The sequence below is a fragment of the Haemaphysalis longicornis genome, unplaced genomic scaffold (genome assembly GCF_048455015.1).
Source record: "Haemaphysalis longicornis isolate Haplotype H1 unplaced genomic scaffold, Haemaphysalis longicornis Haplotype H1 scaffold_93, whole genome shotgun sequence".
Lineage (NCBI taxonomy): Eukaryota > Metazoa > Arthropoda > Arachnida > Ixodida > Ixodidae > Haemaphysalis > Haemaphysalis longicornis.
In genome coordinates, this window is record NW_027526466.1 from 631,628 (window position 1) to 646,809 (window position 15,182).

A 15,182-nucleotide genomic window follows, 5' to 3' on the forward strand; every position below is an offset into this window, starting at 1 on the left:
CGCGTGCTTGTCTCGGCCACAAGTTGGTATTGCTGAACTTTTTTGCTCCGCATTTCAATCCCTGAGTATGTACGTGCGTTAAAATATTTTACCTGCAGTGGTTGTTAAGCACTGGTGCTTCTCTAGCACGCGAGTTTGATTACCGGCCACGGCAGCCGCGTTTTGATTGGTGCGACATCTAAAATACACGTGCACATAGACATAGGTGCACAGCTCCAGGTAGTCTGAATTAATTCTTTCTCCGCTAGGGCATTCCCTGTTATCGTATCTTTGGTATGTTATACACCAAAATATATCTTGATGCCGTACATGAAATGTGATTAAAATTACAGTATAGTGACTATCAGACCTGGCAAAACACGTTTTTAAAACAATGCATACAAATCAAGAAGCGCGTAAAAGTAACCTTGGAATGTTCATTTTAATGTTCGTTTGTACACTTCATGTCGGGACTATTAACGGCCGGGCCTATGAATTCAAGCCCGAGCCCGGCCCGGGCCCGCTGATAATAAGCTTCGGGTGGCATGGGCTGGGTCGGGCCCGGGCTTTCGGGCCGGCACGGGCCCGTGCAGTGCTCTAGCCCAGTGCCCACAATTACCCTGACGGCACTGAGGACAACAACACACCCCGTGCCACCATGCCTCCGCGTGTTACGGCCACATCGTCAGTGACACTGGGACAAACACTCTCCGTGAAATTGAGAGACCTCTGTGTCACAGTATCTGTCTGCATGCGAGTGCATTAAAAGGAGTTAAAACAGTGTGCTGCCACTTCTGGGTGACAACAGACAGCGCTCTTGCACCCATGGACGGCTTCCCCCGTAGAGAAGACTTCTGGGCTTTTCCTTTTTTCCAGTCACCGTGATCATGTGCACTTTAGAATCGACGGTGTGTTAGAGTTCATAAATACAGTAGTTTATTACAGTGAAACCCAAATAATACGACCTCCAAGGGACCATGCGAAAGCATCATATGGCTGGGGTGGCTTGTATGAGTAAATGCCGGCCCGGTCAACTGTCTCACACAACAGGTGTGCTAAGAACTCATTTAAACGGCTCCATTTACCCGTTCTCGCATATTTCGCGAACCCTTCGCTGAAATCCCAAGAACAAAAACAATGCCTATGGTGTGATTCCCTCCGCGGCCTCTGGCTAACCTGGCAGCCGTGCACCGCGCGACATGTGAGACCCATGCCGTCCGGCGCCAGCCCTGCATCTCACACACACAAAGTCGGCTGGGAAGGCCAATGCGGCCGAGCGAATTGAGAGGGGCCCGGCCAAGCAAAAGGAATGAAGGTGGAAAAGAAAGGAAGGGAGCAACAGCGCATCTCAGAAAGGCACTGATCAGCAGAGCACAGAGACAGGGGAGAGAGGATTGTGCAAGGATCAAGCGGGCAAGGGAAGCGGGTGCGTGGTCGTCGCTGTGTGGTTGCGCTGTACGTGTTGTCACGTTCTTCGGCTCGATGAGAGCTTCAAATTGGTGCTTTGCCAGACACCTGGACTTCTCGCGGCTGGCATGCTGGTGTTCTGCTGCCGCATGGGGCCATTGAAGGTCACCGTAACTTTCCCAAGCCCGCTTGCTTGCTTGCTTCAGCAAGTGGTCCGAGTCTGGCCTGCCTGCGGACCTTTGCACATCAAGCAGCGTCAAATGGGGGTTAAGAATAAAGAAAGGTCGGGACAAGGCGGCGAGGCGGTGTAAAAGATGGGGAAAACGCCACTTTATAGCGGCCACGGCACATCGTATGAAATGGACCGCGTGCACTTGAGTGTTGTATAATAGGGGTTTTTAAAAAAAAGGACTGTTTCTATGGGGAGTTTGCCAGGACCCCGGTGATCCGTCGCAAGAAGCAGGTCATCGCAAGACCAGGGGGGACGTACCACCGGGGATCCACTGTAGTATAATGAAGCCAGTGGCAGTGAAATGTTCGTGCCGGAATGATGCATTGCTTTCCCCTTTGTCCTTTGGTTGCAGGCTGTTCATCTGAGTTCACAATCTCTCCCTTCCAACGGGTGCTCACAGTTTATGTGCCAGCCGCTCATGCACATTTATGCCCGGGCTGACTCCCAGCTGGCCACCGCAAATGCTGGCAGGGAAGGAGACACTGCTGCAGAGGGGCAACTGCCATCCTCCTGCACTGGAAACACAACAGCGCTGTATCCTGTACACAGTTATGCAGTGCTTGGGTTTGCAATACTGTGTCCTTGTGCGTGCACATATTTGAGCAACGTCTATTAAAGAGCAGTATGCCACGCGTGCGGCTGGTGTGCAGGCCACGTCCCTCCCTCACTAGAATGGTGATGAGGATTTAGAACTAATGCAATTCCCGGGACACAACCAGCCGCACCTACCCGATGGCTTTCGCCGGCATCGCCCCACCGGGGCCGTTCCTACCGACACCCGGTCGTCCCGTGCAGCCATGGTCACGACGGCACGACAGACTCGAGGTGTACCTGCTGGCATCGGGTGCTTCCGAGTTCCCCCCCCCCAAGCGTTGCGAGGCTCTGCTGCTGCATTCTCTCGAACCCCAAGGTGTGTTTCGCAGGCGGCAAAGACAGAGGAGAAGAAAGGGGCCGCAGCTATGCCAGACGTGTATGCCTCCGCGGTAGCGACACTGGCCGAGCCCTTCGATACCACCTGCAACCTGGTCGTCGAGCGACATCGTCGCCGGATTCAGTCCCCAGGTGAGTCTGTTCAAGAATATGCGACCACCCGACAGAGCTCGCTGTGATGCGCTCGTTTAAATCACCAGAGGAGTCATTATGCGACCAATTTGTTGCCGGGGTGTCCTCGCTTCATATTTGGGAACGTCTTCCGTTAGAAGGGTCTTCACTGCCGTTTGAAGAGGCAGTTTCTCTCGCAAGTCAAATGGAGCAAGTAGCCACGGAAATGAAGGAATTTTCTGTTTCTGTGCAGCCAGTACCGTATTTACTCGCATAATCCTCACACTTTTTTTTTCAGAAAAGTCAATGCAAAGTTAGGGGTGCGAGAACTATGCGGGGGAAAAAAATCCGGTGCACAGTGTTATTTGCCTTGTGCCAATCCTGCTAAATGTAGCGGTCGTTTTTTGTATATGTAAGCTCAGTGTTGCCAACAGCAGCTATTTCTTTTTATTTTATTATTTACAACGTCAACAGTCTCCCGTCGATCAGCGATCATGAAATTGCCGCCTTTGCTTTCTGGCGCGCGCCCTATCTCGTCGTCGTATGTGCATGCCCTACTCCAGTAACACACGTTAAAGTCGGTGACGCCGAAGTGCCTGCCTGCGGCACGGTTGCCATGTTCGATCGCGTACTCTTTCGCTTTCAATTTGAAAGCGGCAGTGTAGCTGGAGTTCCTCCCCATGGCGATGCGGCACCAAGCACAAAACAAAGAGATCAAAAAGTTCTCACAATGGCAGCGAGCTATCCACCACTGACGGGAGTGACTCACTGACTGCTGCCGCGCAACGACGGGACCGCGACGGCGACACGACGACACGACAGCGGGCTGCGCGAACACCGTCTAGTTGCGCGCACGCAAAACATGCACGAAACGGGCTCAAGGACAGGTGAGTAGCGTGTTAGGGCGCCTGTTAGGGAGTAGCCATGCAGGTTGTTAGGGCGCCTGGATGGCCTTGGATACACAGCGCTCTCCGCCGAATGGAGAGGTGGCGGGGGAGGGCGCGCGTTGGAGAGCGCGTGCACCATGCGGGTTTCGCGAGCAGGCAACTTTCGCCGCTGCAAAGTTGGGGGTGCGAGGGTTATGCGAGTGCGAGGATTACGCGAGTAAATACGGTATCTGCGCATTTTTTCACAAAAGACAGTTCGCCGTCACCACATTCAAGTCGCACGCTCACACTTTCAGTCAGTGTGATAGGGCAAGTTACGCACCGGAGCCATCCCCCGTCTCGAGCACACCGTCCATCGACTTTACACCAACACGCGAATTCTTCCCATTGTTTTTCGGTGTGGTTCTAGCCAGCATCGCACTTTATGGCAACGCTGCCCAGCTACAGGAAAAACGGTCGCCAACAGTTGTCCACAAAGTTTCAGCTGGGGGAAACGGTACAGATGCTTGTGGCTCAACAGCCGCTTGCACCTGCAATACGTTCAAGTTGGCCAGGTCCTTTGGAACTGTTCGTTGATCCTGGTCAATCATTTCGGGGAAGGTAGTTGACCAGCATTGTGCCAGCGTTCCCCTTCTCCCCGTTACTCGTGTAACACTGCTGGACTATTCCAAACGACCAATTTTGGTTCGAGGCTGCTTCTTTTCCGAAGTTTCCTTCGAGAATCACAGTGCAGCACTGTTGTTTTATGTCGTTTAACAGGGCACTTCTCTCACAGGATTGGATGGTATTAAAGGAGCCATGAAGAGAAAATGCAAGTTGGTTTTATTCGAAAGATTTCATGTTTTATAGTGCCCCCAGCGCTTGTCCGGATACAAACGGTGCTTTATTCACTGAGAAATTAAACAATTTAGGTTAAAAGTTTGATTTTCCCGCTCAATCGTGCGTTTTCGTGGTCCCAAGTGACATCACGGGAACCGACCGCTCTGCAGCCTAGAGTACCTTCATTCACGCATCCGCCGTACAGGGTAGAGACACGTAACGCTGGCGCCGCCATGTTCGGTTGCTCGCTCGCCGCCGAAGCAAGTCATTGTGTCAAAACCGCGCTAAAATTATCGCCGCAACGCGGTTTACTGAAGAAGTTTGAATCATATTGTCTGTTTCGCGTTGCTAGGTCTCGTGGGAAACGAAAAGAATAACGCGTTGAGCCCGTTGGCCCAATTGCGGCGGCACGGGACCGTTCAAAGGTTGTCTCCACCCTGTAGCGGTGTTGGTTTGTTCCCGCGTTTCTTTACGTTCCGTAGCCTAGATGGCGCCACCATACCGTGGCAAGCGTTTGGTTTGTTTTTGCCCGCATTTAAACCTGGCTTGTTTTTGTTCTGGGAGAAAATATTCGTTCCCTGAAACAGTGCTCGCTCGACAAATGGGGTCACGTAAGACACCGTTGCTTGCATCAATCGGCCAGTGTCGTCTGAGACAACCCCAAGCCCCGTAGTGCTGTGCAGCTAAGCCAAAGCATGCTGTGCGCAGTACGAACAGCAGAACGCATCAGTACTTCTATGTTTACATGTGCTTTCGTAACTTTCGTAAAAGAATGTGCTTTCGTAAAAGAATGTGCCCTAAATTTAAGCGCAAATCGCTCGTTCGTCTAGTTTGTAAGCTCTACCTAATTTTCGTCTGCTTCTGCCAGCCTCCGCCAATCGCAGAGCTTAGCTCATGTGACATCATAGGCTCTGTTGCGGGAAATGAGCTGGTGGGTCGCATGACCATTCCCGTTTTTCCTAATTATGTAGCTTATTTGAGCGAAGTTTACGTTAAAAGTGGTGTCAGTATGATTCTAACGTGACAATCTTTTGAATGAACCAAACTTGTGTTTTCTCTTCATGGCTCCTTCAAGGCATTGAAGCTGCGCATTGAAGGGTCTCAACTGCAGTGCTTTCAAACTAGCGTGGTACCGAATGCCAAAGTAGCTGCGTCATGTCCGTTCGAGCCGTCCACGCAGTTGCCACCAGCGCTTCAGCAAAAAGTTTGGCTCCCTCTTTGCAAATGAGCTGGGTCACACAAAAGGTTTTGTTCACAGGATTTAGACACATGCGGGTGTTCAGCCAGTAGCACCAAAACCTCGCCATCTTCCTTTGATGTTACGACCACGCGCGTCTTCTGAACTGCGGCAATTGGAAAGCATGGACATCATTGAACGTATCAATTTGTCAGAATGAGTGTCCCCCATTGTAGCCATTGAGAAGAAAGATGGCAGTATTAGGCTTTGTGTAGACTTACGCGAACCTAACAAGGCGATTGTTGCGGACAGCTTTCCGCTGCCGCACATGGATGAGTTGCTTCATGCTTTGGTGGGGGCAACACCTCGACTTTGCCTATCACCACGTCCTCCCGGGCACTGACTTTCATTACACATGAAGGGCTGTACCGGTTCAGACGCGTTTGTTTTGGGCTAGCGTCAGCACCTGCAGCTTTCCAGGGTGTGATGTCTCTCATTCTTTGCAACTGTGCTGGTGTCCTTGTTTGCATTGACAACGTCACTGTGTTCGGTAAATCTGCTGAGCAGTACTTCAAGAACCTTGAGACAGTTCTACAGCGTATCAATGACGCAGGTGACTGAAGCTGAACAGCGAATGTGTGTTCGGAGTTCAGGAGCTGGAATTTTTGGGCCACAAGGTGACGCCTTCCGGTATTTCGCCACTGCCAGGGAAGGTAGACGCAATGTGGAAACTCCAGTTCCAAACAATGCCGCCGAACTCCATTCCTTTCTTGGGTTAGTGGAATACTACGCCAAGTTCGCGCCACACTTGGCAGAGGTGGTGGAGTCAATGAGAGCTCCACTTAGGAAAGACCAAGCGTTCACCTGGTCTGCTGAGGTGGATACAAGTTTCCGGGCGGTAAAGTCTGTATTGTACTCAGATCTCGTCTTGCAGATGTTTGGTCCTGCACTTCCAATTATCATTTCCACTGATGTGTCTGAATGTGGACTCGGAGCAGTCCTCCAGCAGCGCGCCGGTCATACACTTCGTACTGTCGCTTTTGCATCACGCACGCTCTCGTCGGCGGAAAGGAAGTACGCAGTTGGCGAAAGAGAGGCCCTCGCATGCACTGGGGCATGAGAACATTGGCATGCTTAACTGTGGGGGTGAAGCTTCCCTCTCCACACAGATCACCAGGCCCCTTCTGTCCTTGCAGGGCTCAGGCCGCCACCCACTCAGAATCGCACGTTGGTGCGCAAGGCTGCTCCGCTATAATTTCACAGTGGAGCACCAGAAAGGCTCGTCAAACAGAGTAGCCAATGCTCTTTCGTGGTTGCCAGTCCATATGGCAGATTCGGAGCTGACTTTGGAGGAAGGAATTGTTGGCACGGTCCAACCTACTTGGCTGACGAAAGAGCAGTTTGAACAAGGAGTTCTTGCTTATGCCGCTCTTCAAAAGGTACACGAGTCTTGGCCCTCGCATAAGAAGTTGCCTGAAGAGCTGAAACCATATTTCAGAGTTCGAGAGGAATCGTCAGTCTTTGGAGAATCGTTGTTGCGTGCGGAGAGGCTCTTTGTTCCTTCATCTCTTGTGGCTCAGCTGGTACCAACAGTGCATGAAACTCGCCATGGTATCGGACGCACCAAAGGCAAACTTGGGGAGCAGTTTTGGTGGCCGATTTCGGCGCACGAAAAAGATCCCCAGGTGGTCAAAATTAATCCGGAGCCCTCCACTACGGCGCGCCTCATCGCCTGCGTTGCGTCGGCGCGTAAAACCCTGCAATCAGATCAGATCAGTTTTGGTGGCCCCACATGGACAGTCACGTGGAAGAAGCAGTTCGCAAGTGTAGCATCTGCGATAAATCAGCCAAGACGTCCCCTGCCCCTCTGCAACTTGTCGAGCTGCCGGAGAAATCGTGGCAGAAACTTGCGATTGATATCGTTGGTCCCCTGGAGAGGGCGCCTCCAGGTTGCAGGTTTGCACTGACGCTCGTGGACTACTTCTCAAAATGGCCTCAAGTGCAGTCGTGCAGAGAAGTTTCTACAAGCACCATGAACGAGTCCCTGCTGAATATCTTTGCGAGGGAAGGACATCCTGAAGAGATAGCCTGCGATAATGGGCCCCCAGTTCACCTCAAAAGAATCCTAAAAGAACGAGTGATCCGCCTGTCGCATTCATCTGTTTATAACCCGCAGGCAAATGAACAGATCGAGCGGTTCAACCGCACATCCAAGACATACCTCCAACTGGTTCGTCTGGAAAAGCGTTCGCTGCGAACTGCTGTATGGGATTATCTTGCCGCTCACAGGTGCACACCACAGGCCACAAGAGGGGTGGCCCCTGCGGTACTGCTTCATGGAAGGCTGCGAAGAACACAGCTCGACACCCTACCCCGAGCTGGCCAGGCTTGGGCGGCGTGCCAGGCACAGGCAACAGTGCAGCAAAGCTGACAGCGGTAGGAGACGTGGTGCAGGTGAAGAGACCATTGGCTTCATTCAAGGGTGACACTTCTTTTTCAAAGCCAAGGGAAGTCATCGAGCAACGTGGTCCAGCATCCTCCCTCCTCGATGACGGCAAAACATGGAATGCGGCAAAGCTGAGCAAGGTGCTTGCTCGTCGCACGGGCAACAATTCATCACGACCCCGGCGATGCGACACTTCTTACTGCAACATGACAGCCAGCATTCGCCGAGGCAACCCTAGCAAAAATTCTTATAGAAACTTGTATTAGCCTTATACATTTTTGTATTGGGTGTATAAGACATGCATTAGTCTTACAAAACTTGTATGAGTTTTATAAGTTTCACGTATAAGTTGTATCAGTGTAATACAAATGAACCTATTAGTTTGTATTAGTTTGCAAATACAAATAGATCTGATAGACCGCTAATAGACTTCCGAGCTATTAGTTTGTATGAGACTGATACGAACTAATAGAGACGCACTGGTAAGCTACCGAGTGACTGGAAGAAGGCTCTGATTGTTCCCGTTTTTATAAAAGGTGACCGGCCTAGCTTTCAAAATTACCGTCCAATATCTCTAACGTCTCAATGCTGCAAGATCATTGAACATATTACTTCTGAACAGATTCTTGAATTTCTAGTGGAGCAAAATGCAGTACTGACAAATTGTCAACATGGTTTTAGAAAAGGTTATTCCATGGCCACCCAATTGGTGACAATAATTCATTCGTTTGCAGCGTGTCTTGACAACAATGACCAAATTGTTGCTATATTTTTAGATTTCAAAAAAGCTTTCGACAAGGTACCATATAACAAAGAAAATAGCAAAACTTAAAAACATTCACATTTCGGATATTTTTGCAAAGAAAAGTTTGACATCCACATGAATGCAGCCATATGGCTAAAAGAAGGCTATACAGCTTCCTCAGAAACTTCGTAGTTGAAGAAAAATTCGTCCTGGTCCAGGATTCGAACCCAGGACCACCGCTTAACCGGAGCAGTCGCTCTACCAACTGAGCTAACCAGGAGACTAGTCGTTTCTAGCACGAGAGCGAATTGATCAACAACTCAAAGGTGGATGTCAAACTTTCCTTTGCAGAAACTTACTCCCCCTTAGGGGGATTTCCCCTAAATCTGGTCGATTAACTTACTTTAACTTCGATTAACCTTTACTTCGAGTTGTTGATCAATTCTCGTTGTTCAAATCAGTCAAATGATCAGTCAAATGATCAAATCAGTCCTCGAGATGTGGGGTAAAAAGCAACACAAACTGCCATGTGCATTCCAGTCTCTAGCTTGTGTGCATGTGTGTCAGCGGTGTACACGGCAGAGTGCAATTTTGGTGAGCAGTAAGATGCCACCCAGCCCTAGCAATGCAGCGTGGCACCAACTGTAGCTGTGAACGAGGTGCAAAAGGATGTCTGCTTGTAAGCTGTTGCGCATGCCCACCGTTGGCAAGTGAGTACATTAGTGGTATTCCCGGCATACCCTATGTATGAATTGGCTATTGCGCGAAATCGCCATGCAAAGAGTGCCAAGTGCCACAACTGAGGTCAAACCGCATGCAGAAGTAGCGTACCAGTATCCGACTTGGCGAGAGAAACCCCTCCTTACCGGACGATGGTGTTGGAGCCCTGCTGCTGCAGCATGTGCAGGGTGTCGGCCTGCAGGGCGGCCTGCTGGTGGCCCAAGGCACGCACCTGCTCCCGGCACGCAGCCAGCCCCTGGGCCAGCAGCTGCCGCTCGGCCTCCCGGGCCGCCTGCGCCTGCACGCACGCACCCCCAGCCGCTGCTGAAGAGGGAGGCCCTGCCCCTGCCTCCTCGCTGGTGGAAGGGGGAAGAAGGGCTGACCTTGAGCTGCAGGGCCTGCAGCTGCGCTGCCTCGTGGCGGAAGGCCTCCCCCTGGGACCGCAGCCGCTCCTCCAGGGCCGCACACGCCTCTGTCCGCTCACGCAGCTGCTCCGACAGCTCCTGCCGCGCCTGGCCCTGCACACACCGGGCCCCACACACGCCCCTTTTCTCTCTGTCCACCGGGGAGGAGGACGCCCCTCGCATATCCCGCCCATTCCTCCAAGCCTGGTGCGAGGCACCTGGCTGGCAAAATACTGACCAGGTTTGGCCACGCTGTGGGTCCACTCACGAACGACACGCAACTTGGTGATCATCATCCTCCACAGTGAAGGCCTCTTGTATTCGTCCAAATCCATTCTCGTGCCTCACTTTTGGTCATGTTAGCTCCCTTCCCCTATTCCCGGTCTCTACCCTCGGAAGCCACACTTGATTCTTACCCAGCCAAACTGCCTTTTTTTCCTCTCGATTTGGGCTAGGAGGTCTCCAGCCTCAGTTTGCTTCCCCTTTCCAGGTGCCACTCCCACCTTCTATGGCTCCGTTCTCTTTCGAGCTGCCTGGCAGCAAGTTCCCTGGTTCTGCCCCACCAGTCATCACCATGGTTGCACACCTTTCTTCGTAGGGACAGGAGTTGCCTACTGTAAGACATCCCACCAGTCAAAACCCAGCTCACACTACCCAATTCTATGCCAGACATTTTTCCCTTGGCTTCGGTGGGCACCAGTTACAGACAACCACCGCTTCTAAACTTCACAACCTTGCCTCACAGGGGGGCTTTGGCATCTCTGTTCAGCATTACTTTCAATTTCTCCATATTGCCTTTGTGAATTGTTTCACCTATGTTTTGCTGGCACAGTGCCTAACAACGCAAAGCTATTCTGTCCTGCCCTGACAGAGCAGCATTTGTGTGCTCCTTGTGGTGTCAGGCGTGTCCTGCTACCTGGTGTGATGGGGAAGAAGTCCAACCCAATTGTTGCCCCCCTAACGTGTCCTGGCTTGAGGTGGACAATGTTCTTGATCTGACTGGACGTTTGTGGAAGGAACTGCTCTCAAGATGAAAGCATCCAGGCCAAACGACGCGGCATTCGGTTCATTGACACTCAACTGCTTGTCACTTTGTGTGGCTGCATTTGTATATTTTTCTCACGGTTTATTGTGAAGCACAAGTTCGCTCCAATAAACTTCATTAGGTACCAGAACCTTGCATCAGTCCCCACATCGTGACAACATTTATCTTAAACTCCAACACTGAGCTTTCCGAGTACAGTTAGTGCCATCAAACAAGCAAAAACTTGAGGATAGGACTTTTTGTAATCATAAAACAGACAGCAAATACGATCTTTTGTTCCCAAGAAAAAAGAAAGCAAGTGTCCAGAAACGCTGTTCTGAAAATTCCGGCAATTTGAGCGTTTCACCTGATTCCATTTCATTGACACAGGCTAGGTTTGTGATATTGAGCATCCGCACTGCATCAGCAGCATTTTTGTAAAAAGTACCTAATTTCAGTGATTCATAACCTGTAGGGCCCTGACCTACAAGAGGTTGCTGGAAGGCTTCAGCTACAGGCTTCATCTGTGCGCCTAGATAGTGCCCCATCGCGAGGTCACCACTCACGGTCATTGCGTGCTTTTTGCTCCCATTTAGATGCGCTTGCCCACTTCGGACCTGGCCACCTAGTCGCCACGCCTTCCTCTTCTGGACAGTGCGGCCCTCACAAGAGTTCTCCGTACAGATTGGAGACGGGCCAGTTAGTAGATAACTTGCAGTGAAATAGAGCACAAACACAGCACGACAGAACCAACACAGACGCCACAAAGTAAACTACTGTGAAGATTCATCACGGAGAAAATGCACAAAGAAGCACACAAGGCTGCCTGTGCAATGCTAGGACGAGGTGGTAAGCGAGATCCCTCCGTACGTGAGACAAACGGGGCGCTGCCTCAACGACCGCCCACAGGAGCCTGTGAAGGACGCTTGCTGCTGCCAACCGCACATGCCCTCCTGCGTTCGAGCAGTGCCAAGTGTCGGGACAGGACCAGGAGAGAGACTCAAAGGAGGCGAGATGATTGTGTCAACACACCACCCATCGCTCGCACGAAAAAATTGCATTTATGAAAAGCTGGACAACATTGGGCACATGGTGTAATCCCGCGACCTGTTTTTCAAGTTTGCACTTGTTCTCACAATTTGCCTAGTTTTATTACTGTATTCTACCTCTGCCATTATTTGTGCAATCTGTTTGTTCCTATTCATTGCTGCCAAGCAATATCAAACTCCGCTGTTATTGAGCGCCCCATCTGTGCATGTTTTGTTGTCCTGTGTCCCCGCACTGTTTCATGACAAGTTTCCTACACATACAGTGATACATCACTGTATGTATTATTGTATGTATGCATCTCTGTATCACTGTATGCGTGTTAAGTCTCGTTATTATACCAAAATCAAAGGGGCACCGCGATTGGCTCATCGCAAGCAACATTTCATTATAGCCGTAGCAGATATTTGCTGCAAATATTGTGCACTGCACGCGCCCAAAACAAATAGCGGGTGAAATTGGATCTCACCACAAGGTGTTACACAACGAAATATAACCACATTCCGCCGATACAAAGGAAAAGTCACGCTTATTGCTCTTCAAAACACGTAGCTCACATTTCAAACAGGCTCAGCTGCAATGAAGCCCGTAATTGGATGTTGATGCCTCCCGCCTGATCATCATGGCCGCCTTCTCTCGCCTCCCACCTGGTGCACTCATGCGGCTCGACAGAGAACGAGGCTCAACTCCTAAAGGAAAAAACGCCCACAACTTCCACAACGCGGCTGTTGCAGCACACGCCAGCAAGTTAGCCCGCCACGGCCATGCGTGCCGCATGCGTGCAGCCAAAGGTCGAGAGACGGCAGGGCACCATGCAGCCAGCCTTTGCAAGTGCGCCTACACTGGAGCCTGTTTCCCTTTCCAGAGACAGCGTAGTCTGTGAAGGGGGCGCTGGGTTCGTGGGCGCAGCGGACGCATGGATTGGAAGAGCAGACGGTGCAGTACAGCTTTAAAGGAGCACTGACATGAAATTTCAAAGCTGAGGTAACTATGTAGAATGCTGCCTTTTTATCATGAAATGTCTCCCAGCAAGTTTCAACAGCAACCGTTCAGCGAAACATACTTAAAATCCATTTTAATCTTCACCCGCACGAGAAGGCCCAGAGTGGACCGACATGACAGCATCTGCTACTTGCCCCAAACTGCCAACGTCGGGGCTCCCGTGACGAAGCTGACGCGCTGGCTGTGGTTGGCACGCGCTGCTTGGGCACATGTACAGGTCATGGTTTTGGGACTGACGTCATGCTGCCCGGGCCTGTGGGGACGGCGAAGACCTTGGCCGGTCTGGGCGCGCGCGTGCGCTCGCTCACGCGCGCTTCTAGAGCGGCAGCGATACGGCAAGAATGGTGACGTCATGTGATACCTCCTGTCATGGCGGCCACTCGGCGTTCGTTTTGTCGAAACCGATACTGACACGAATAAACGATGTCGTAAATGAATGTTTACGCTGCGCTCGACCGTCTAATATGTAGTTCTATGATTAGTGGGCTGGTAGGCACACATAGCAGCGAAAAAAACGTAACACCAAAATTTCGTGTCAGTACTCCTTTAAACTTTTGCGTGGGTCGCTGGAGGATGCATGGTGTGATTTTGGAACTGCTAAATACAGTTGTCACGTTGCGCACTGCCATGACATTGGGCCAAAATTCTATTTCCTAACAAAATTTGTTCATTATATCCCGTAATGGGCGAATTTTACCTTGTTGAAAGGAGGTTTTAAACGCATTGGCTTCTATGGAGACTTTCATGGTGAATTACAACTTGCTCGTTATATCCATTATTTCGTTAGAGCCCGTCTCGTTATACCGAGCTGTAGATGCAGCGACGCCTCGGTCAAAGCCGCTTACATCAGACTCCCAAAGTGACGCCTATCAGTTTGATTTTGTGGCTAATTCGACGTACGCCAGCTAAAGAACAGGACGTAAAAAGACGGATTATTCATAAAAACACCTTACTGATGAAACTGCCTTACTTTCCCACAAAATAGACCTTCTTCTGCTTGAACAACCTCGCTGCCCAAGACGGTATGCACATCTCCACATTGTGCAGAGAGTCGGAGCAGCTGAGGCCGCAACCTTTCACATTTGCAAAGAAGGAACTGCATGAATCACTTCGGTGGTTGTGGGCAAAGGATCGTCGTTGCCAAGCGGTGCCAAAAGTTGTTTTAGCCGCAGAGTTTTCGTCTAACGTTCAAGCCGGGCGGGACTTCAGCGTGGATGAAAAAAATGTCCGTCATTGGAGGATGCAACGGGAGAGGATATTTGCATGCACCTCAACGAGGATGGCATTCACCGGACCACGAGAAGGCCGTCACCACGAAATGAAGACGGCATTGGCTGATTTCGTTCGGATGCAGCGAGCAGCTGCCGTTCCAGAAGCGACGGAAGTGCTCCAGGCAAAAGCAAGGGAGCCTTCAAGAGGCTTATCGCGGGTGTTGAGGGTGGCCGAGCGGGTACGCCGAGGGACTGCCCCGGCAGAGCACGCAGCCCTGCACACACACGATGCACGCACACGATGCTACCAGCAGGAACATAACCCGCCCCGGCGGGGAGCTTGCTTTATTACAGCCACTAGCGTCCACTGATGATGATGGTCGCCGTGGCGCCATCTAGTCGAGACCCAACACACTACAGCGGGCACACTTCAAAACCAGTCGGGGCTGGCTACAGAAATTGATGAAGCGCTTCGGCTTTAGCCTCCGTCGTCGAACCTCAATCGCCCAGAAGTTGCGCGGTGATTTTCAAGAGAAGCTGATTGAGTTCCAGCACCGCATCTTCATGTTCAACAAACGTGTTTTCTTTTTGTGAACGCTGACCTTGCCTTTTTGTTCGACCTGCGTTCGAAACTTTTTTTTTTTTTTTTTTTTTTTTTTTCCCGTGGCTTTGGACCTTTGGGCCGGGGCCGGCCGGGGCCGGCCTAGATTCGAATAAATATGGTAAGCCTTTATTTAGTGACACTAGTGCTAGCCACCATAGCTACCCTTTGGAAGAGAGACCACAAAGCGCGAAGACCGCAAACACAATGAACGTAGAAAAAAAAGCGTGGCGGGCGTGCCAGGATGGTTGTTCGCAAGGGACGCTGTTGACGACTTGCCCTCAACAGCACGGTGGTGCAGTCACAGTCACGAGCGCGGGCATGGAGGAGGAGGAGCCAGCCGCTGCTCATGAGGGCCGGGCTGAACCACTTTTAGGTGTGTGCCAGCGGACTTTCTCCTCCGCTCCGAGTGAAAGCCAACTTGGGGGGGCACTTGTGCG

At 51.2% G+C, this 15,182-nt stretch overlaps 1 protein-coding gene across 1 annotated transcript in view; it reads right to left on the minus strand.

Annotated features, from left to right (window-relative positions):
- Positions 1-15,182, minus strand: part of LOC144154798 (uncharacterized) — an 82,204-nt gene that overhangs the window by 58,631 nt on the left and 8,391 nt on the right. The window contains exons 3-4 of the mRNA XM_077685900.1: positions 9,837-9,971; positions 9,600-9,751 (exon numbers count right to left, since the gene is read on the minus strand). Of these exons, the coding sequence (XP_077542026.1) occupies positions 9,600-9,634 (35 nt within the window). The 5' untranslated portion in view covers positions 9,635-9,751; positions 9,837-9,971. The remainder of the gene's footprint in view (positions 1-9,599; positions 9,752-9,836; positions 9,972-15,182) is intronic.